At 42.2% G+C, this 24441-nt stretch overlaps 3 protein-coding genes across 3 annotated transcripts; 2 read left to right on the top strand and 1 right to left on the bottom strand.

The window, feature by feature from the left end:
* The first annotated feature begins 1755 nt into the window (after positions 1-1755).
* On the top strand, positions 1756-7291 carry bzw2 (basic leucine zipper and W2 domains 2). The gene is made up of 12 exons (XM_041053365.1): positions 1756-1819; positions 2510-2580; positions 3292-3468; positions 4685-4788; positions 4882-4947; positions 5304-5439; positions 5518-5627; positions 5773-5943; positions 6026-6172; positions 6326-6464; positions 6586-6708; positions 7008-7291. Exons 2-12 carry the CDS (start codon positions 2517-2519, stop codon positions 7034-7036), a joined length of 1266 nt encoding a protein of 421 aa, XP_040909299.1. The 5' UTR covers positions 1756-1819; positions 2510-2516; the 3' UTR covers positions 7037-7291.
* A 1443-nt stretch (positions 7292-8734) lies between these two features.
* Positions 8735-13195, top strand: tspan13b (tetraspanin 13b). The gene is made up of 6 exons (XM_041053502.1): positions 8735-8938; positions 10529-10696; positions 11311-11391; positions 12005-12118; positions 12262-12372; positions 12515-13195. The coding sequence occupies exons 1-6, from the start codon at positions 8876-8878 to the stop codon at positions 12587-12589; spliced, it is 612 nt and encodes a 203-aa protein (XP_040909436.1). The 5' UTR covers positions 8735-8875; the 3' UTR covers positions 12590-13195.
* A 2026-nt stretch (positions 13196-15221) lies between these two features.
* On the bottom strand, positions 15222-19037 carry agr2 (anterior gradient 2). The gene is made up of 8 exons (XM_041053360.1): positions 18960-19037; positions 18242-18363; positions 18064-18127; positions 17920-17972; positions 17594-17670; positions 17105-17168; positions 15637-15720; positions 15222-15516 (listed from the first exon to the last, which is right to left on the bottom strand). The coding sequence occupies exons 2-8, from the start codon at positions 18348-18350 to the stop codon at positions 15467-15469; spliced, it is 501 nt and encodes a 166-aa protein (XP_040909294.1). The 5' UTR covers positions 18351-18363; positions 18960-19037; the 3' UTR covers positions 15222-15466.
* Between the last annotated feature and the right edge of the window lie 5404 nt (positions 19038-24441).

Raw genomic sequence — 24441 nt, 5'->3', positions numbered from 1 at the left:
TATTTTCATGTAAGATCTTCATCTGCTAAGTTAACTAGTAACAACCGCTAGTACAATCCTTCCCTATGAAAGGTATGATAAATGTTCTAATATCCTCCCTAGTTTAAATCCCATCTCTTTAATTCTACTACTTGACTTTAAATGTATAACTCTTTTTTTTTTAATGTAATGTAAATGCATTCAGTCAGCAACAGTTAATCACAGACACCAAGGCCAGGGGAGGATGTTCAAGGTGTGTAAACTTACACACTCAATGTAACAAACCCCAGAATTACAGAATCATCAGAAGCCAGTAACTCGACAACCGCTGAACACACCATCCAGGCTTATACAACCCTGTCATACCCCGGGTCCTGATAGCGTTGTGTCCCATCCCTGGCTCCACTGGTCTAATCCAGCAGATGGCAGCATTGCTACAAAAAAAAAACTGTAAGCTGTTGCTATTGTAATATGCAGGATTGCATGTTGTCTTTGCTATTATTCAATATTCTGTTGCGTTTATGAAGACAGCGCTTAGTGTACCAAGCCAGGCAACAACATGTAAGCAGTGGGGCTGCAATATTTTTCAGATTTAAGTTTAATCTCAGTTTTTCCTGGGAACTTAAATTGTGCAGGAAACCTGAAGCGCTTCACAGGGGCATTCATAAGAACCAGATGATTCCAATTTTTTTTTTTTTATCACATGCAAACAATAAAACAAAACAACACATAACAGTGTCCAACAAGCAACTGTGACAGACACACATTGTCACACATTGGCCTGTGTGCTCTCTTGTAAGGGTAAGGAAGTGTTCTTTTGTACTGTGTGTTCTTTTGAGACACTCTCAGCGCACAATGTACAACACTGCTGATTAAGCCACAATTACAAACAGAAGCAGTCTTGGGACAAGAGATTACAGGCCACTCACAATGTAAATGTCATCTGTGTTTGTTGAAGCGGTGGATTGTTGACCTACATGCATTTATTGTATACTTTACAACTATTAAACACCGCGTATAAAATCTTTGTGTGGTGTTCAGCAGGTATAATGGTATAAAGTAAAATGCAGGTGAGGTTCAGTCCCCAGACCAGCAGGATAAACCTGAGCAGAGGGCCCCGTAGCTCAGGCTCTGGCTGAGTGGCTTCACGTAAAGATAGAACTGCACTTTGTGAAAACTTGCCTTAACTAATAAAGCTTGATAGAATATGACAGATTGTTTTCATACATTTCAACACAGCTCCTCTAATGACGTGTGGAGCCCATGAGAGGAAACGCAGTTAAAAGCGCTCTTTCACTGGCTTCAGCTCTCAGCTGAGTGCGGCAGGTGGTTGGCCCTGCTCCTTTTCCAGTGTGTGTGTGTGTGTGCGTGCGTGCATGCGTGCGTGTGTGTGTGTAGTGTGTAGTAGCAGTGAACTGACACAGTGAGTCTACTCCTGAGCTTAACGAGATCCAGACAACAGGGATTGATGTTGTGGATTAGAAAGTGCTGTAATCCATGACCCAGCCAGCGGCACACTGTCTGCCAGAACACAGTGAACTTCTCCAAGTCCTTGCTGCAGACATGGCTGCTTTTGGACCTTTCTTCGCCACGCCTTTCAAAATAATAGAACCTAATACACCTATGTATTAATATGCATGCCATGTACAACAGAGCGAGAGAGAATGAGTGACATACACTCTAACGTGACACGTGTCCTGGTGCCTAAGAGTAAGAGGCAGGTTTACCACTGCAGGGATGAGCCCGCTATTTATAGAGCAGAGCCACAAGGTTAGCAGGCAGAACGACACTCAGACGGTCAATACAGTCCAACTCTCTTACAGGACGGAACTCACTGCTGGTAAGCAAGCAGTTTAGTTATCTTATTCTTTTTTTTTAAAACAATTCTCAAAGGAAGAGCTCTGAAATAGATTTTTGAGGTGAAGAATGGAGGAAAAATGCTAATTAAACACAGTTAACACGGCTCCAAAACTCAGGGCAACTGCTATAAGCTGCTGTGTCTAGTTCTCAGGTTACATTTTCCATAATTCTATACTATATATATAGATATAGATAGATATTTATAGATAGATAGATATTTATAGATAAAGGTATCAATATAGATATAGATATAGCACAGTTTTCAAATAACAAAGTCCACAGTTTCATTAGGCCTCATTAGAAACTTTCTTGTGGCTGTTTATTTCGTGCCGACATATGACATAAGACATGTAAGTAGCTTGTTTACTCAGATGTTAACACCGATTCTGCAAACTTTGCTTTGTGCCGCTTTTATGCTCGATGCGAAAGGAGCGATTCACTTCTCAAGCCACTGTAGAAACAGCATTGACATCTTGTCTTTCACACGAACAAAGCCTCTCATGTGACATGACACAATCATGTCGCATGAGAAATCTCGTACCATACAGGCACAGCAAATGTATATTGTAAAGTAATGATTATAGCCCAAACCTAACTGTAACCTGAACCCAACTGGCCAAACTCCATCTGTCATGTCTTCGTGAAACATGTTAGACGTTGTGTCTTTCAGGACGTGTATGAATACCGGTAAGCAGCAGAAGCCAGTGCTCACAGGCCAGAGGTTTAAGACCAGGAAAAGGGGTAAGTACATAAATGTGTTGGCTTCATATGAATGTATACAATATATTTTTTCCACTTGGATACACATTGCATACATACATTCTGACACAGACCACCTGTTGTGTAGTCCATACAATGTTAACGGGCAGTTTTTTTTTTTGTCAGGCAGTGTTTCACTGACCAGCTACAGCACATGCACACAGAGCCCAGTGGACATTACTGTCCTCATAAAATGTCCCCAGTCTAATTGGCAGGTCGCTGATGGAAGTGTGATCCACTGTCTCCAGCTAGTCTGAGGTTCTGCACAGCCCTCAAGAAAGCTGCTGAATTCATTATTGTCACCAGGTCTCAACACTCAAGCGAGACAGAGAACATGTAAACTACTCAAAGCATGAATGACATTTAGACCAGGACCCTCTGACTTTGTTGAAGTCCTGAGGTCCAGAGGCCCTGTCCAGACCTGACATCAGCCTGTGTCTCAGGTGAATCTGCTCACTAAGGTACAGGAGTAGGAACACAAACATTTCCTGGGCCACGCTGGACAGGGACCACCGACAAGGACGTTGGTTGAGTCGGTGGCCACTCTGCCTTGAAGTTGGGAAAACAACTTGAATCCAAAATACTGTGAACAGCAATGTAAAGTTAATGCAAATAAAAAGTACAAAGACATTGGTAAGCACTTTTAATCTTTTTTTTTTTCTTTCCCTGATCATGTGATCGTCTCTGTTCTAGATGAAAAGGAGAAATTTGAGCCAACGGTTTTTCGAGACACGATTGTTGTGGGCCTTAATGAAGCCGGTGGCGATCTGGATGCTGTCGCCAAGTTTCTAGATATCACAGGGTCGCGACTGGACTACAGACGCTATGCCGACACTCTGTTTGACATCCTCATCGCAGGAAGCATGCTTGGTGAGTATCACTGTGACAGTCTAGACTGGCTTCTGTTATCCCCCAGGGGAGCTCTCATTCAGGTTAATGAGAATATCTCTCTGGATGACTGCAATGTAAAGTGGTGCTTTAACCTTTGTAACCTTGTAAACGTAACCTTAAACCGATCTTAATCTGTGGTAAGGCTTTTTCCTGTTTACCTGTTTGAATGCTGTGGACTGTCTCTCTCTCCACACACACACACACACACATAAATGTGCGCACACACACACTTCCATCCCGTCTTTTACATTCTCTATGTTCTATGTTATTACCCAACCACCACAGGCCACGTCCACCCCCGAAAATATAACACTGTGTAATCATGCATGCAACATTCAGCATACAGCGGAATTCACTCTCGATGCTGATACCCTCTGTCTTGGCTACATGGACTGAAGGTGTTATTTTCACACTGGCTGTCACGTTAAGACAGACTGAATCACTCACACAGATGGTCTTTCATGTCATAATTAGAATCAGAATCAGAAAAACTTTATTAATCCCCATTGGGAAATTCTTAAAAAGTTATGATCAAACTCCCAATGGAAAATGAGGAAAATAACAACATAGTACACAGAGAGTTAGAACATAGAGGTGAGATTTTAAAAATGTGTCTAAAATAAACAAAAGAATAGAAAAAAAATAGAATAAAGTAAAATAATATCACAAATACCCTTCCTTAGCCCTTTCATGCATGAATTATGAAAACCTCAGTTATCATTTTTTTATCATAAAGTTTTTATCCCTCTTTAGGCATGAAAAAAAAACAATACAATTGAAATTTTGTTTATGAACCTTTTTTTGTGGAGTTACAAACATGTCCGTTCTGCGAGAAAACTATGAAATAAAAACATTTTCAATGCTACTAATCTGTTTTCTCACAACATTGTCTGCGCGGTGTACAAATGTCCTATCTCCCCTCTGATTTGATGTCGTCCTCTCACATAATAATGTCCTGCTCATCTCCACTTCCCATCCATCTTGTATGGCAATTGGCAAAGCATCCAACGCACACAAGGCACTGCGTGCAGACATCATAACAATAAAATATGAAACTCCCATAGATCCCCTTCAATTATGCCAAGTGACGCCATGCTGGTCTGAGTCCAGCCTTGTGGTGATGTAGTGCTTGAGGGAATGTTTTCTTGGCTCTAACTTTAGCTCTAACTTTAAACGTCCCGTTCCCTTTCCTCAGCTCCTGGAGGGACTCGTATTGATGAGGGCGACAAGACCAAGGTGACGGCGTACTGCGTGTTCACGACTGAGGAAAGCCACGCTGCTCTACGCCAATATGCTCAGGTACATCCACAGAGGATGGGTAACTATTAACATCACATAAACACACTGCTTGTTACTTGATTGATTATGTAACTGTCTGCTCTCTGATTGTAGGTTTTCAATAAGCTCATCAGGAGATACAAATATCTGGAGAAGGCCTTTGAGGAAGAAATCAAAAAGGTAATGCAGTGCTGTATGACAGCTGGATCCAGAATCTTTATTGCCTATATAGTACAATTTAGTGTGGTGGATTATTATTATTATACCTTATACACTCACAACACTTTATTAGGAACACCTGTACACCTGCTTATACATGCAAAAAAAAAAAAAAGGCTCACCAAAACTGGACAGATGAAGACTGGAAAATACGTAGCCTGGTCTGATGGATCTGGATTTCTGCTGAGGCTGCAGATGGTAGGGTCAGAGTTTGGAGTCAACAGCATGGATCCATGGACCCAACCTGCCTTGTGTCAAAATTTTCCTGTCAGTCAGAAAGTGAGACTCGCCATGTGCTGTCTTGTCTGTTTGTGTAGCTGCTGCTCTTCCTGAAGGCCTTCAGTGAGTCAGAGCAGACCAAGCTAGCCATACTGACTGGCATCCTGCTGGCCAACAGCACGCTACCACCTCCCATCATCACCAGTCTCTTCACTGAAAGTGTTGTTAAAGAAGGTAAGGTCAGTTCTTCAGAACTGATTTGATGCAAACAAAGAAAAACAGTTTTAATTTTTTTTTTTTTTTTTTCTACAGGAATCTCTGCATCGTTTGCTGTGAAGATGTTCAAAGCATGGATCGCAGAGAAAGACGCTAATTCAGTCACCTCATCTTTGAGGAAGGCAAACCTGGATAAAAGACTGCTGGTAAGGAAAAACAAGCCTCAACAGGTTGTTTGCTATTTTACACACTTCTCAAGAATAGCCTCAGAGAGTTTACATGAAGGGTACCTGTACAGGTCCGCATGAAGAGTATTAGTCACCATGGTGTGCCTGCCTGTGTCGATTTCAGGAGCTGTTTCCTGCCAGTAAGCAGAACGTGGAGCATTTCTCTAAGTACTTCAATGAAGCCGGGCTCAAGGAGCTGTCAGACTTCCTACATGTGCAGCAGAGCCTGGGAACCCGCAAGGAGCTGCAGAGAGAACTGCAGGAACGTCTGTCCCAGCACTGTCCCATCAGAGAGGTACAGACAGCTGGGAGACATCCTGTCAGTGTTAACAGACTCTGGACCAAGTCGTAACCTGTGTATGTGTGTGTGTGTTTAGATGGTGGTGTATGTGAAGGAGGAGATGAAGAGGAACGAGCTACAGGAGCACGCCGTGATTGGCTTGTTGTGGACGTGCCTTATGAACGCTGTGGAGTGGAACAAGAAGGAGGAGCTGGTCACGGAGCAGGCACTCAAACACCTCAAAGTAGGTCTCACACAGCTGATCCATCTGGACACTGCACGGCGCAGCACGGCCTCATCGCTTCATACTCCTAAAGCTGAGCTGTTAACCTTTCTTTCCCACACCATGGAACTCCTGGTGGTCCCTGTGTAATGTGTGTGTGTCTCTCTCTCTCAGTACTATGCTCCTCTGCTGGCAGTGTTCAGCACTCAGGGTCAGTCTGAGCTGGTGCTGCTGCTGAAGATCCAGGAGTACTGCTACGACAACATCCATTTCATGAAGTCCTTCTCCAAGATCGTGGTGCTGTTCTACAAAGGTCAGTGTCTCACACAGTCAGACTGCATCCTTGTGTCATTATTTCGCTCCCAGGTCTTTCCAGAGCCCTCCCTCCCCTTTTTAAGCTCCCTGTGCTAAAAGTTTTTATTTTCTTATTCCAGCTGACGTCCTGAGTGAGGAGGCCATCTTGAAGTGGTACAAAGACGCCCACTCTGCTAAAGGGAAGAGCGTCTTCTTAGAGCAGATGAAGAAGTTTGTGGAGTGGCTCCAGAACGCCGAAGAAGGCAATGACAATATTAGTTCCCTTATATCGTTTCATGTCCTCCAGACTCTGTCAGGAAGCTGTGTTACCACTGCAACCAAACCGTTTGTGTTATCACACTGGAAATTCATTCATGACTTACAACAGGCTGCTCTGAGAAGTCTTATTCTTATTTTCATGCCAGGAACTGGCATGAAAGGCTCTTATTTTGGCTTAAGGCTCTTATTTTGAGGGTCAGTGATGTCCCCAAATAGTTGTAATTGTCAGAGGAACCAGCTGATGGAGCTGTCATCTCACACTGTCTTTCCTCCCTGCCCACAGAGTCGGAGTCAGAGGGGGAGGAGGGCTAAAGAAGGAGCAGCTAGAGATCCCACAGTCTGCATCCTGAGTCCGGAATGACAATGGATCAACCAGTTAACACGTAGTGTAGATTCCACCTGGGCTGAGATGGAGGCCCTCCAACCACAACAAACCCCCCCAGACCCCGTGAAGTAGCTGAGCACCGTTAGATAACCAGGAAGTGTCTGAACACTGGACCAGGAGTCAGTCCTACACATGTAGGTGGCCTTACTGATGTCCATCCACCACCACGAACTCTCATCTTTTTACCAATAAACTGGTTTTATATATATATACACATGGTTATTCCTGTTTTGTGCATTAAAACAAATCCATTCAGGGTGGATGGGTGGCTGTGGGTAAGTGTGTTCTTGATGGTTTCTGTGCCAGATATCAATTCTGGTGAACTTTCGGGAACTACTGGTGCATGAATTGCTCTGTGAGCTTGTAACCTGTGTGTGTGTGTGTGTGTGTGTGTGTGTGTGTGTGTGTGTGTGTGTGTGTGTGTGTGAGAGAGAGAGAGAGAGAGAGAGAGAGAGAGAGAGAAGAAGAAGAGTGTCCCACAAACGGTTGTGTTGTCTTAAAGCCAACATGGTGGCTAATGAATCATAAATGAAGGGTGAATGTAACATGAGACAGGAGGAATCACTGGAGGATCACGAAACAAACACCCACCTCACAGCATCTCTAATCAGGCCTGAGTGTGTGTGTGTGTGTGTGTGTGTGTGTGTGCGCGTGCTGCGGAGCAGAGTGATTCTCATTCTTTCTGGAAGATTTTTAGAGGAAAAAAAAACAAAACAGGACGTTTCTTGTAGCCAATCAGGAGGCTGGATGCCTTCTGAGTCCGTCCCTCCCTGAGTCATATGCCGAACAGGCGTCAAGCTAAAGTGGCTACACTGAAATTACATGCAAAATGTTTTCAAAATAAAAGCATTTCACTTCAGGTGACGTGCATTCATCAAACCCTAATAAAGACAGAAAGACTTCACATATAATTTCATAGATGACAGTATTTCGTGTTTGCAGAAGTTCAACTGAAGACTGATACATTATGCTGAGCACAGTTTAGTTGTTATATGGGCTGAATGAGAACATTTCTGTTGTCATAAAGTTTGGCGGATTCATACAGCCTTTGTTACACACAGTACAAAGCTGCAGACTGCAGTGATTTGTTCTAGTTGACTAAAAATAATGAAACTGCAGTGAACTACAGTGAACTATATTTCTAAAAGAGAGGATGATAATGACACTGTCATTTACCTGGGAGAAGTAGTAATAATAATAATAATAATAATAATAATAATAATAATAATAATAATAATAATAATAATAAAATCACCATCTCACCAAATGATTCACTCAAATCATAAACTCAAACATTTGCAATATGTAAAGTAAAGTCTCTTGTCAGGACAACATACATATTTTAGAATGAGGCTTGGAACAGGTTTCAATGAAATTCTTTTGGAAACCCATAATTAGCACAAACTTTAAATAATGCTTTCCAGGTAACTTCCGCCCTTACGAACCGTTGCCCTGTCCGCCACGTTACCGTGTAAGTCAAGCTACCACAGAAATTGCCATATCTAAAAGTGGAAGACGACACGCTTTCATTTTGAAGGCGTGATTTCTAACTTCCTCTTTTGTCCTGTGTTATCGTCGGCACTTGACGCGTGAGCGGCTCCGTTCTTTCCCAGGTTAGACCTGCCGCCGGAGCACCATCTATTCCAGCGGGGAAGCGGAATTATACGCTCAGAGGAATTTTGTTTGTCTGGATGTAATTTCTGGAGCCGAGATATTAAGTGGGAAAAAACGTTTTAAGGATTGATTGTGTTTATTTATTTAGAAAGATGGGCTGTGCTGGATTCACCTGCTCCAAACACTCCCTGTGCGCGCTCAACATCCTCTATGTTGTGAGTATCCACGGCAGAATTTACCATATGGATTATTTATACCGCTGCTTCTCGAAACACACTCGGTGTTTTATTCATCCTGTGGTTGTGTAAATACAGTGAAGTGAAACGTCCTGCTGTAAACAACGCTCTGATGAGGGCCAGACACCGCTTTAATCAATTATTCACTGTGGGGCCAGGATGAGATGTTCACTGCCCCCACCACACAAAACAAATGAGACATAAAAAAAAAAGAGGAAAAGAATCAGAGTCCAGCTTTTAGGGCTTTAATGTTATTTCCTCTCGGCACATGCAGTGGCACAGCAGCGGACGTCCTGTCTGTGAGAGCTTTGCCTGCAGCCTCTGATAGCACTTATCATCTGGACGTTCCAACAGCAGGTTGTTTTTTTTTTGTTTTTTTTTACTTCACGGGGCCTCAGACTGGGGCACTCAAACCGTTTAACACGTCAGTGTAACACGTTCTGCTGAGCCTGTGTGTGTGTTGTGTCATATTTCCTGCTGGATTTCTGGTGATGATGTCATAATGATGTCATAGTGCTGTATTCTTTGTCACAGATTGGGCGACTGCAAATTTCTGGTGATGATGTCATAATGATGCCATAGTACTGTATTCTTTGTCACAGATTGGCCGACTGCAAATTTCTGGTGATGATGTCATAATGATGTCGTAGTACTGTATTCTTTGTCACAGATTGGGCGACTGCAAACTTCTGGTGATGATGTCATAATGATGCCGTAGTACTGTATTCTTTGTCACAGATTGGGCGACTGCAAATTCAGATTCTCTTAACAGACAGTTTGTGAATGCATTTTTTTGCATAGGTAGAGGACAGTAGGAGTTTTTTTTTTTGTCCCCCTGCTCTGACATTAAAACCACTTTAGGAAGGGAACACTTCAAGGCCAGACTCAGAAAATGTGACCCTGCAGCTTCAAGTAAAAAAAATGTAAACTCTTTGTCAGTGACCTATAAAAGCTAAACAATCATACATGCAAGGATGGTGTTAACCCTCTTGCATGGGTTTCTTAAAACCATATGCATGTGAGAAAGGAGCTTGGGCATTTCTATTTGGTAAAGGGTCTGAATATTTTTTCCACTGTGAACGATATTTAATGTTCTCTCACTGTTCGGTAGGTTGACGGGGAATTTGCATTGGATACATTTTTACTGCAGTGGTTTTTAAACGGCAGATCAGTTTTCCATCATGTACTGTACATACAGTATGTTCTGCACTGAACAGCTGACTGCGAGTCACTGCTCCAGGTGAAGGCTGTGTTCTCCTGACTCATTCCGAAAGCTGGTGGTCAATGTCCACACACACACACACACACACACACACACACACACACACACACACACACACACAGCGTTACAAGACATCACAATAAAGCTTGTTCTGAAGGCAGGGCAGAGTTCACAGATTACAGTAGCACAGCTGTCTGTCCTCCTGATAAGGTTTCCTTACAAGCGTCTTTGAGGCCGTGTGCAGCAAATTGTTGTTGAAATCTTAAAATGATATTACAAATAATTTGTGACTCATTTACAAAATAATTATAACGTTCAGACTCAGGCTTGCGTTGTGTGTCTTGCAGATGGTGAGCCTGCTGATGATCGGCATCGCCGCATGGGGGAAGTGGTTCGGTCTGGTCTCCAGCTTCCAGGTTGTGGGAGGCGTGATCGGCGTGGGGGTCTTCCTCTTCTTCGTGGCCCTGGCTGGCCTCATCGGGGCCATGAAGCACCACCAGGTCCTGCTCTTCTTCGTATCCTTCATGCTGCTCATGCCACTTCTGTTATCACAGTTTTCCAGCTCACAGAAAAAAAAAAATGTCAGGTGAAAATGACTGTTGGTGATTTGGATGATGTGGGATGAATTTTCATGTCATGTTTGTGACCCACAAGCGAGCTCCTAATCTATCACAGTGAGCTCTCTTCACCTCAGTGTTTTGGAAAATCCATTTTCCATTCATGTATGCATGTGCAATAGGATCTAGGCCAGCATCATGTTTCACTCTGTAGTCGGCCATGCAGAGGAAGTTCTGCTGCTTTGTTTCCAGCCTGTAACCTGACTGACTGTATGGGAAAGATGGACGACCTGTCTCCACCTCCTCCCACAGTACAACTTTAGGTCTCACTCCTGTAGTTCACTATACACCCAGGTACAGGTGCTACCATCTTGCACCGGTGACATCATTTGGAGCCAGAGTCTGCGCAGTAGTAGTGATTGACAGGTGGATCGAGGTCCCGCCCATACACCCGCCCAACTGACTAGCGTGCCCATCACAGCTGTCAGTCATGATGCCACACCCCCTTTTTACAGCATCAAATAAACTTATCAGAAAAAAAAAACCATTTGTTCCTTGACAGTGACGCTCAGTACATGATCATCCTGTCCATGGTGTTTATTGTGCAGTTCTCTGTCTCCAGCGCCTGTTTGGCCATCAACAGAGAGCAACAGGTAAGACGAAAATACTCACTTTCTCCATTAAAGTGTTGAAATAGTGAGAGGCTGTCGTCCTGTGTCAGTCTTTCATGTGAGAATAAGTGTCTACGTTTGCGTTGATGGAAAACTTCAAAAACTGTTTTGCTCTGGGAAAAAGAAATACATGTGTACACATGCAGTTCACGTTTCTGTAAAACGTGTGTTGACTTAGACTTAACTCAAAGTTTCACCTCACATTATTTGGCCATTAAATTGTTTTTTTTCAGTGATTATTGTCCTCAACTTTTTTTTTTTTACTTTTTTTTTCAGGGTAGTTTGTTCAAAGCAACAGTGCAGCATGTTACATATAATATATGTAATATTACACACACAGTGACAGCGTTTCAGCTACATATGAGCTGTCAGCAGTTCACCTTTCAGCTACATTCCTTATCACGGTGGGTGGTCACCCACTGTTGGGAAATACACTGCAACAACATGAACATGATAACTGTTCTTTTTCAATATTTCTAAATAAACACAGACATGAAAATGGAATATTTATGGAAGTCTTTGATCCCTGAACGTTCAAATGCTGTCAGATGAACACACACAGTGATGTTTCACGTTGCTCTGGTGTGTGCTGCAGGATCACCTGCTGGAGGTGGGCTGGAATAACTCTCAGAGCACTCAGAGGGATGTGGAGAAGAGCATCAACTGCTGTGGCTTCAGACAGGTGGACCCCAACGGTACCTGTGACGCTGTGAGTGTCAGTCAGTGCTGAACTATGAAACGTTTCAAGTGTGTTAAAGCAGACTGATGATCTCCAGTTGGCTTGGACTTAATCACTAAACCCTGCTGTTGATTTTCCTGTTGAAGTGATGCATCTCTTGTTCTTCCCTTTAGCCCTGTTTCCCCAACCACTCCTGCTTGCCATGTGCAGATAAGATCCAGGAACATGCTGGAAAAGTTCTGCGCTATGTGGGAGGGATCGGACTCTTTTTCAGCTTCACTGAGGTGAGCCATCACAGCAGCAACAGCAGATATTAGTAGTTATTAGTAGTTATTAGTAGTAGTAGTTGTTGGTTTGGCTGGCCACAGACAGGCAGATGTTACTGCTGTCAGTGATTTCTAACTGCTGCTCTGTTCCCTCTGTCAGATTCTGGGAGTGTGGCTCACGTATCGCTACAGGAACCAGAAGGACCCTAGAGCAAACCCCAGCGCTTTCCTGTGAGACAGCACAGGCTTAGGCCCCTGCACTATCAACCCCACCACCCATCTGTGGACTTTCTCCGGGCCTATGACTGTAAATACAAGACTGACATGAGTTTGTCCACTGATGGCTGCAGCGATGCTGTTATAATGGGATGTGTTTAGTGTTCAAGAGTGAAGTGTGTTCTGAAAACAAGTTGTTGTGTGTGTGTGTGTGTGAAGGAACAGCACAGGTTGCCTTCAGGGTGAAGAGCTCTGCCTAAGAGAAGTGTGTCTTATACAGTACAGTGAGCACTTGTGGGTGTCTGCAGCAGTCTGCTGTGTATTCCAGAAGTATTTATGCAGCCTGCCCGATGTTGACCCTGAACGCTGTCTTTTTTCATGTCTTTTTTTTTTGTGTTGTTGCTTTGATTTAAAAAACGAGTCCGTCCCACTGAATGCAATAATGTCGACTACTCTGTGGTTTTGCTGTGTGAAAGAATGAATAATGTATGAGGAGGATACATGGTTGTCTGTGTGTGTGTGTGTGTGCTTTGTATTTGGCCTTTTGCATGAATATAAGCTACTGTATGAAAACTGCGGTGATTCTTCTGTAAACCTGTCTGAGCCTTTGTACTGTAAACCACAATAAAACACTAACGGAAGAAAAAGGTATTCGTTGTTTGACTTAATGTCTCTTGTTTCTTCTTACTAAAATCAAGAGTGTGTACAAAAATTCTTTTTGTCAGACTCTTGTTTAGGAGGAGAACATCACGCGTCACCTCTAGGAGGCACCAGAAATTTATTATGTTATTAACTCGTAATCGGGTGCAAGGATTTGTACGAAATTCAGTTTGCACAATCTAGAGACGTGACTCAGTGCATAAAATTTGGTTATGATTGATTAAAGTAGGCGTGACTTATTACAAAACTAGCCTTGCCTCTTTGTCAATTAACATCTATGTCTCCACAAGTCTTCATTCAAACTGAGACTCAAACAGGACTGAAAATAGCTTCTCTCCCAAAGATGCCAAAGTGTTGAGCATGAAACCTGCACTCAGATCTTATTTAAGTAAATACTGCATTTCTGAATCAGACTTAAGTAAAATAACAACTTCTGCTTAAATGATATCTCTAGCTGAAAGTATAACAGAGTACTTGATTTTTTTTTTTTTGAGAAAAAGCTGAATATTTAAAAACTTAGAAAGTAGTAGAAAAAGAAGAATGATCACAGAATTGTCCTGAAAGCTGAACACATTTTGATAGTTGAATAGTTTCCGTAGCAGAGGGAAGGAAGAAAGTATGCAGGGGTAGTTAGTGACTGAAAAGCGTATGGAAGGGAAAAAAATGGCGGAGTAAGAATCAGCATTCACTTAGTGAGGTTCAGTGAGGATCATCTCCCTGCTCATTCCCTCTAAGTCAACCACAATCTGACACGCTCACCTTCAGCCAATCACTCGTAAGCTGTCAGTCTTTCAAAGTCTTGTCTCTCTCTCTGATGTCATTCACCTCATTCCAGCACCACAAAGATTTGTGACCCACCTCTGCCCCTTTCACCACCTCAGCTGTGGATCCTCTCCAATCAAACCCTCCAATCAGAAGTCTCCTTCTAAGATTCCTGTTTATAAAATGGAAACCTGATGTAGAAGTATGACCTGGTGACTGAGAGCTTTGCCGTCAGCTCAGCTGTGATTCACAGAACGTTACCTCCTCATTAAAATCTTATTAAAAGACTGATAAATAAGCTCATCCTTGAAAGAAAAGCTGATTTGACGTAGGTTTTTTTTTTTTTAGGTTGCATCTCATTTGATTTTCTCAGGGAAGAAGGTGGCGGTTGAAGTCCTGACCAAAAAACTTCTACCTGCTTTGTGGGGCTCATTACCCAGGACAATGGCTTCAGTTCAGAAGAATCAGTAACCCAGGCAACAGGAAAAATGCTTTCAGCGCTGGCTGTGGGAACCCGCCCATTCAGGATGTTAAACACACACACACACACACACATACTACCAATTACACAGTGTACTTCATGAATAGATTCCTCCCCAACCCATTTTAATGAAACTCATTTTCACTACTTAACCCAGTTTCAAAAGGTATGTGGGTCCATTTAAACCTGCTCATTCTCAGCTGAAGACAAGAATCAGGAGCAGTGAATCACCATATGTCAATGAAAGTCAGTGACAGTTCATTCCTGCCAATCATTTACTGAACCAATCAGATAACTAGATCAAAAAGAAACCTATTGTTAGCTATTTTGGCTTGCTTCCCAGAATGCATCGCACTTGTAAGTATGCTCAGGGAACCTTTGCACCCTCAGTGTGGTCTGTCAGGTTGCTTTCTTCTGAACATTGGCTTACATAATTACTTTACATAACCTGTGTGCAAATGCATGCAGTGATCATCACTTGACTTCCTAAGTGACTGGCAACCTTGTAGGAGGCTAACATGCCTTACAGGCCTAACTGAGGGATTATAGATCATTGTGCTTAAAATGGTACGCTCTATACTGAGGCTAAACATTTGTTTCCTTAATTTTACCCAGTCCTTTAAAATTCTAATTAGCTATGTTTTAGCACTAGCAGTTTTAAAAAAATATATATATAATTTCATATTTCTTCAGAGATCTTCATATTTCCTTGTAATCTGATGGCAAATAAACAAGCAGACTATCAATCTTGAATGTATGAACAATTCCATATTTATTTAAAAGACACTCTGGATGTACAGCAATAATAACAAAGGTGAGAATCAGGAACCGACTTCAAAGCAGGAAACATATCAAATGAAGGTGAAGAGCGGAAACTTTCCAGTGCGTAGTTTTCTTTGTGTAAACTGTTCTGAGAGGATGTTACTGGCACCTGTGGTGGGCGATAAACTCGGGATCAGGTTCACACGTTGAGCGTGTGTCTTGTCCTCATGCTTACAGCTCAGACTTCAGGAGCTTCTTCGCCTTCTTCATGTTGGTAACCACTGAGGTGGAGGCAGAAAACATTTACATTTAATCAGCCTGTGGAACACGGACACAAACAGACACTGCTGGCACAGGATAGATTTGTGTAAAGCTCAGTCTGTGTCAGCTGCAGCACTTACAGAGTTTGGAGTCATTTGGTTCGTAGGCATACATGCGGTTGGAGTAGGGACCAGTAATGTCTGCCCTCACTGTCATTGTGGGGTCTGTGGAGACATTAGAGACACTGGGTGAGTGAAAACTTCAGGTTCAGGTGTCGTCTTGGAGCAGGTAGGAACTGTGTGCTGCTGCTGCTGCTGCTACAACCTGCTGAACCTGAATTGTGAGTATCTTGGCACCAATGTCAGCAGTTCAGATTCCTTATACATGGTGTGTACTTGGAAAATAAAAGGCATTTTAAGTAGACAAACACAACTGGTTATACATATTTACATGTTTTTAAAGCTGCACTGACATTCACTTGAAAATTTGTAACTATTTGTGGATCACAAGTTCACAAGTATGTAACTTCTGAAGAGAGGAAGAAGAAATAACACAATCTTCCTCCCACAGATGTTAAATTGAATGTATAAGCTATAGAATTTGTTCAGTTTAAGGGTGTAGTGTGGTTGGGTTTTGATACCACAGATTTTCTTAATCTGCTGTGACCAGTAGCTTGTGGTAACTAATGTTAGCTAACGTAAGCAAAACCTAAGCTAGATGCTAACTCATGCTAACTTAAGTTAAGATGCTAACTCAAGTACTACACTTAAGCACAAATACGAGGTACTTGGAGTTTACTTGAGTGTTTCTGTTTTATGTTACTTCACAGGTCTAATTCGTCACGGTTCAGAGGTAAATATTAGACTTTTTACTGAACTACGCTGACTTGACAGCTATAGTTACTAGCTAACTGTGATTTAGACTTTACATACAACACATGGGATGATGATGACGATGACACGCTGTTACAGATGAAACTACCCAACAGTATATTTAAAATAACCGGCACCTCGACCAGCTACAGCGGAAGAATGTTACTTACACGTTATTGCTTCTAATAATAATAATGAAATAATATAACAGTGTAACATTGTGAGTACTTTCTCTTTTGATGTTTGAGAACTCTTTGCTAATAATACTTACGTACTTTTACATTCGTGACATTTTCAAGCTAGTACTTTTACTTGTAATGTAGTATTTTTATGTTGCAGTATCACTAGCTTTACTTAAGCAAAGGATCTGAATACATCTCCCTCCGCTGGATACTTCTATGACAACCAAGGTCACAGCTTTACTGAATTACTGAACCCCGCACACCGTTAGCCATTACCATAAAACAATTTACAGCTGTACAGTAACACTGTATGAAATAGTAAGAGTAGAAGTGTTACTGACACAGTAAATACTCTGGCATTGGTATGAAAGGTAAGACATAACTAGTCTGATAGTGTCATAAGAAAGGTCAAAGCTCTCTTACCGAGAGGTGACAGTGCTAACCATTGCACCTCTCTGCTGCCCTTTACATTAAAGGTAAGTCATCTAATCCATGACAGGGACATGTTGGCAGGCCGACAAAAAAAAAGCTGTGTCACAGGTTACAGCTCTTACCGACAAAGATGATTCTGGGAACATACTGTCCATCAGGAGAGAGATGTTTGTCTGTGGTTTCGTACTGTAGGTGAGAAAAAGAAACGACATTTATCATCAAGCTTATCAAAGTCTGAACCATAACATCCTAAAGTCCTATCTAAATCAGCTTGTCACTCTGACAGCTTCTGGTTCTGGTTATTATTTGACATGAGAGCGCTCTGTGTTTTGTCTTTTTGTCTGCCTTTGAACGGGCAGACTTTAGCTGCATTTGAAAGACAGTGTGTGGTGACCGTTGGTTGGTTGTTTGCTTATGTCTATTAAACTCTTGGTAAAATAATAACTTAGAATGCTTTTTCCAAAACTTGCACAAGTTTGGAGGGCCTTTAATGCTTAACAATAAAATGAATCAGATTTACGTAATTTTATACCTTTAAAACTAAGGTTTTTAAGTGGTATGCACCTTTAAAAGTCTTTGCTCAGTGTGATCTGAGAAGTCCTGTAACTTACCACCAGATTGAGGACGATGAAGTCCTCGTCGAGAGTTCTCTGGATCTCGTTGTCTTCAGAAATAATCTTCCTGAGTGCTGCAGGAGAAACAGGTCTTTAGTTCTACAACTGGGTCCAGCCTTTGTTAGCATATGAGCCTGGTGCAGAACTGTTCCAGGATGTGTGAGATGACGTCACACGTGAGCAAACACATGATTGCTTATTCTTCAAACAGGTTTGGCTCTTCATTCAACCGAACTTTTTTTTCTCTGACTGAGTAACTTAGTAACTTAGTAACTCAAATAATAGCAGCTGGGTTTTTTTTTTTCCCCTGGAGTCAGACTCACCCTGGCTGTGTGGGCAGTCCTCAAGGTGAAAGATGACCATAAGAGGCTTGTTCCTAAAATACAAACGACTTACATTTAACCATCGACTTCAATGAACGTGAGTGTCAGAGTTAAACATTTTGATGTGTTAAAACAGTTTCTTACCTAGACCTCGACCAGTACAGACCCTCCTCATACGTCTGAGCCCAGATCAGCTGATCACCCCAACCTGGACAGACATGGACATCATTATTAGATCAATGACAGACTCGGCTTTAGCTCAGTATTTATCTAAATATACTTTGGTCGTTCAGTCTCAGAGTTGCACATGACTCTCACAAACCTCTGGACAGAGTCTGAGGGATCCGCTTGCCAGTCTTGGGGATGTATTTCCCAAAGGTGGAGGACACGGCCACCAGGACCAAAAAAAACGACAACATGACTTTGATCATCGTCCTAGGCTTACTGGAACATGAGGAGCAGACAGACAAAGGCAGAGGTAAACATGCAGAAAATGGAACAAAGCTTGAAACATTCAAACTCAAGACTTTCCTTTACCTTTTAGAAGGATATCTTTAAAAACAGTATATAAGTAACATGTAACATGTCTGTGATGGGACAGAGATCGTCTGCAACAAAGACTGAATGTAATGTGCAATGTAGCCCCAGAGCAAATGGCACAACCTGAGACTAAAGCACAGATTCTTCCAAACACTTTCATACTCTGCAGCATCAGAAGCTCATAATACATGTAACTGTGTTGTAACGTGTAACTGTGTTACATGAATCGTGATGATTCCCCTCCCAAGTAACTTTTAATACTTATTTTGAAGATAATTTATCCTACTTTTTCTTTTGCCTTTTATTTTCTTAGACTATGTTAAAACTTATCAGTTTTACTTCCACCCCACAGAACCTGAAGCTGATTGGCTGAGCAGTTTAACACTGAATTACCTGAAGTGAAAGAGAAAATTTCTTGAAAAAAAAAAATCCTTTCCCTGTGGTAAAGATGTGGCATATAAAGAGTACGGTGGCCTGTGAGGACACAGCCTGTATCTTACCTGCTTTCTGTCTGGTCGGGTGAGAATGTATACGGACCGCACTTCCAGCACCTGATGTACCTGCGCTCTCACCTGTCCTCGTATTTAAGCACCTGCTTCCTTGCGGGCCCCTCCCTCTTTCCATCCCAGCCCGGAAACTTCTTCAACGATTTTGTTTGCAAACCAGACTCCCTTGGAGAAATGAGTGATTTGAATTTGCCGTGTATATCGCCAAACATATCCTGACGGAAGATCATGAATGTAAACATTTTATCTTATGACAGAAATAACTCTTAAAAACGGCATACATCATGAGTCACGAGCAGCGCATTTTGTAATAAAAAAATAACTTTAAACTTTTGTTAAGCTCTTGTTTCTCAGTGAACGTGTTTGCGTGTGTGGATGGGAGGGAAACAGCATGGGCCAGTTATTAATTAAGATTTTGATTTTTCTGAGATGTTGCCTACATATGTTATCTAGATGTTAAATATATCATGTGATGGATCATTTTGTGCAGTGTGGACACTGCGATAGATGAGAATATCATTTTCCCTTCACATTTTGCCTTTGTACACGGGTGAGAGGGCATGTTTGGCCTGGATCCAAGGACAAGTCAGCACGAAAAGGGAGAAACGTGCGATCAGAGGCTGGACGATGATTAGTCTTTATGTGATTGGCTCAAGACACAGAAGTTCAGGCTGAAGGCGCCTTTCCTACAAAGTCAACATATTGATTCAGTCATGAAGATGAAGAATGAATGACGTTTGAGATCCAGGTTTTAATGAGATCCAGGGATTAATGAAGAGGGAACAGGTGGAATCCTGTCTCCTCACTCAGACTTTACAACACACGTCTGAAAAAAAAAAAAAAAATAGAAATAAGAAGAAAAGCATTTAAATCTTCCATGAGATCTGTGACCGGACATGAACGAATTCAAACCGGACTGTGTGTAGTTTCTGCCTGAGCTTTATCTTGAGGCATCTCAACAGTCTCTTGTGTCCTGGAGCAGGGGAGCTCAGAGTGACCTGGCTGCCATCAATGGCAGCTTTGTTCAGCCAAAGCCTGATCTGGGGGGTATGGGGGGAGGTGGGGGGGCGGGGGGGAGGGCTCCTGACAACCAACCTGACCCTCAGAGACTGAATCAGTCCTTTTACTGCACCCTGTCACAGCAGCTTCTCAACCGTCCACAGCGGACACACCTTCAACTCAGCACACACTCAACCTGTAATGCTGCTTTCCAAACCTCCACTACTTCCTTTTATTGCTTTCTGTGTACTCCCTTGTCTTTGCATTTAAGTGTAACAAACAAACAAACAAACAAATAAATAAAGCTTTTTTTTTTTTTTTTTTTTGGTAGCATGTTTAACAAAGGTCCAATTCTGTACATGGAAACGAAAAGAATAAGAAAAAAAAGAAATGAAATCATGAAGCGCAAGGACAATAAAATACAAGTAGGAGCAGATTAGGGCCTGGGTATGGTTTTTATTTGTGTCCTGTAAGTTTCAATTTTAATTTTTCAGTTCAACTTTTATATTTAGCAGTATTTTCTGGTCAAATATAAATGACTTATATTTGTGTTCTTTGTAAAAAAATATCCAAACTTTTAGTTGTCACACACATGGTTTCACTTCTGACTCATAAGGCATCTGTTAGAAAGGGTTTATAGGTTGTCATTAATGGTTTTATTATGGTCAATATTTTTATATAATGTACGGCAATGTAATATAGTGATTAATGAAAACATCTCCTGGGCTCTCAGGTAGAGGAATCTACTCTTCCAGCGGGACATTTGCTTTCCCTTTTTAGCTCTTTAATCCATCAGGAGGACCTCTGTAATGAACCATTTGACCTCTGACCTGAGGGAAAACCCTGCAGAGGGTTTGAAAAGAAAGAAAGACAAAAAAAACCCTTTGTTTTTGTAAATCAAGTGAAAGTGTCTACAACTTATAAACCCTTTATAAAAGGTGCCTTATTAGAAGGTGGTTTCAGACAATACACAATTCATACAAACACAGTACTGAATGAAATGCAGTTAGGCATCTAACCATGGGGCAAACAAAGTGCACCTGTCACGACCCCTCCTCCACCTGCCTGTGGTGAGTGTGTTTCAGTACTTTTCAGCCGTTTTCTCTGAGGGAGGTGTGCTGGCTGTGTTTTGGTTTTTGTCCATCTGTCTATTCGTTTCCCCCTTCCCTCTGCCCTCTGTCCTTCTCTCTCTGTCTCTGAAGGTGATGAGGGTCCAGGAGAAGCCCTGGGAGACGTGGATGCCTAAAAACTTAAAACTACAGATGCATTCCACGTCCGACCCATCGACGTGCATGGGGGTGTATTCACAGCCTGAACATTTCCTGAAGTCCTCTCTGCCAGGTGCTTAGACCTCCTCAGTGTTGGCCGATTCATCAGTGTTGCTACTTAGGCCAATCACTGTGATGTTGTCGTGAACCTGATGATGGTGTTAGGAGTCATGAAGGCACAGAGCCTTGTGGGAGGCTCCTGCTCCTGATCAGGGTGGAAGAAGCTGAAATCCCATGATTAGACCAGAACCAACTATCTGTCACAGTGTCTTACAACACTTCTCTGTCACATCTGGGGACTCTCAGCTCCAAGCCCCTTGTTTCCTACTGAAGACCTATGTCTTTAAAAACACCTCGTGCATGTATAGTAAGGGTCAGTGATTTCCCCCAAAATAGCTGCTCGTTGGAGTTTTTACCAATTTTTTTCTCAAACTGGAGAAAATATCTAATTTGATGGGACTATTTTCAGCAGCGGATTAATCCACATTTGGTGCTGTAGTGAGTATTTCGGGCAGCAGGACGGTGAGTGTGGGACTGAGTCAAAATAAACTACAGTGTATGAATATGTTCATGGTGATGAATTTACATGTCACCCAGTGTAACAGTGTGACTCACTGATGTGTTTCTAATAGTTTTTGGAAACAATGGAGCTCTATGGCTATTACATACAGTATATCAGGCTCTGATCCGCACAGTAGCTGTTAGTAGAACACAGTCAGTGCTGATTTGGGTCTGTCCATGGGATTTTGTTGACAAAAAGAGAAATAAAGACTATCTCTGGACAGGTGTCAGTACTTTCTTGGAGAGACCTTGCAGCTACAAAGTGCTTTGCAAATCCCTGATCAATTTTATTCTCCATTTATAAATAATTAACTTCCCTTTGTAACATGGAGGACATGTAAGGGATAACACACCCTGAGGTGTCCAGATGTACAAAAACTACAGAAATAATAAATGAGATGAAGAGGAAGGCGAGAGGAGATGGGGGTTGGAGAGCAGGATGACAGAGAGCATAGCACAGAGCAGCAGAAGAGAAGAGAAGAGAAGATAGAGAGGAGAATGGTGGACTGGAAAGAACTGCAGTCAAGGAACATTTCTGTCAAATCTGGATCTTCAGGGGAAAAAGAAACTTGTAAGTAAAGAGAATTTCTGGAAATATTTACAAATGAGACATTACTGACAGTACATTCAAAAGCATCAAATCACTGTTTAACTGAAGAGGAAGAGAAGTGGTAGGATATTATATCAAATGTGGGGGGGGGGGAATACCAGAGAAGCCGGAGGGAAATTTATACTCCCAAAAATAGTACAGAGATATTATCTGACATCAAACGACGTCACCAAATGGGAATTACTGATAACAATCAGTGCTGGAAGTGTGAGAGTGAGCTGGGCACATATTTACACATGATCTGGGAGTGTTCCATGGTTTCACCCAATACGGTGTAAAATCTTGGAGCTGTTGGGGGAATTGGCTGCACCTAAATCCACCACAAGACAATGGCACCTGGTATAATGAGCGGCAAATTCAATATTTTAAAAGTTGACTATGATGTCAAAGCAGCAAGACTTCTACTGCAACACTGGAAGTACCACAGAGATGTCTGAGAAGGACTGGACTGATGATATGATCATGAAGCAATTAATGGGTGCACTGCTCCAAACAGGACAAAAAAACAAGAAAATCATTTAGGCATTTTTTTTTTTTAAATTTCAATCTTAAAGTTTCAAAGAAAATAGCAAGCAACACCACTGGGACCAGCCAAACCAGCACCCACTGCGAAGAGGTCAAAGGTCATCAGGCAGAAGTGAAGTGAATGGCAGATGAAGAACATCTATATCTCCAAAAGTGTAAAGCACTTTGTAAACAGCTAAAGTAAAAAGGAGGATAAGAGCCGTCCATTGACCAGTTAGCACATCTGACACCAGAGACCATGTCCTCCATGTACAACCAACCTCCTGTTATCATGTGACTGAAATGTCATACTGAGGCCACATGATGATAAACTACCATCTCTGTGACAATTGGTCGTGGAGAACTTGGACCTTGTCTTAATGCTGCATTTGTCCTGTATTAGTCTCTGTTTCCTGTAGCTCCACTATTTAATAAAATACTGTTGATGTCCCGCTCACACTTGCTGTTTCCTGCCTTTATATGACTTCATGATTTTATATTACTGTCCAGCTCTCCCATGTGCTGCTGCACATCATTTTTGATCTCATGTTGATATAGTTTTAATCCTCAGTTCTGTTCCTCAGTAAATCTCCTGTGTGACTCTCATTATATTCTTATGGTAAAGCCCTCGACAAGCCAAACGTCCCACAGCGTTGGCTTGTAACCAGGATGTGGGATCAGTTTAGTGCTGAGGTGTCCTTAAACCCCCGCCCCCCTCCACCGCTCTAACTCTGGCCACAACTTTCACTCCATGTCTCCCTCTCTCCGTCACTGTGTGTTGTCACAGCACCACGGTCAATATTTGAACTAAAGGGCAGGGTTAAAGGCCACTCCTGTTAACACTTCACATTCACCAGCTGCACTCAGCCCTGCCCTGATAACACGGATCTGACACTGACTGACACACACACACACACACGCACACGCACAACACACAACACACACACACATACAGTGCCATTGGTGGGCTGGTCAAATAGGATGCAACTACCTGGTTTAAAGTGAAGCACGACGCAGCAGTTGATGAACGTTCACCAAACACACCCATTCACTGTTCTCGCTGCTTCACCTCACATCACATTTAAGGCAGCTTTTCTCCTTTGAATCTTTCATTTCTGCTTTAGCCGTGTAGCGAAGAAAAGAAAGAAAAAGAGCTGGTCAGGCTGATCAGTGTTGAGACTGTTGATGATGTTCAGGCATGGAAGTCTGTGGGGGAACAGATCAGCTGAGGGAACGTTTTATATGAGTTAATGTTTGTCTTTAAAAGCTCCTGGCAGTGCTTATTCTTAAGGCATCCACTGATTTATTATTTAAAAATGTACTATTTAACCATATTTAACTATTTTGCCAAAAAGTCAAAAATCCAGTGTATCACTCACTCGCTTGTCTCAATGCAACTCAAAGCTACACTAACATCTTAACCCTGTATGGTGCCAAAACTGGCTCTGACCATAAGTGCCTATATCCTGTAGTTAGTTCTGGCTCAGTCTTTACTTGAACCATCCCCTAGTTAAACTGCTATAGGCTTAGACAG

Source organism: Toxotes jaculatrix, chromosome 13 (genome assembly GCF_017976425.1).
Source record: "Toxotes jaculatrix isolate fToxJac2 chromosome 13, fToxJac2.pri, whole genome shotgun sequence".
In the NCBI taxonomy this organism is placed as follows: Eukaryota; Metazoa; Chordata; class Actinopteri; family Toxotidae; genus Toxotes; species Toxotes jaculatrix.
This window is presented reverse-complemented; position numbering and strand designations above follow the sequence as displayed.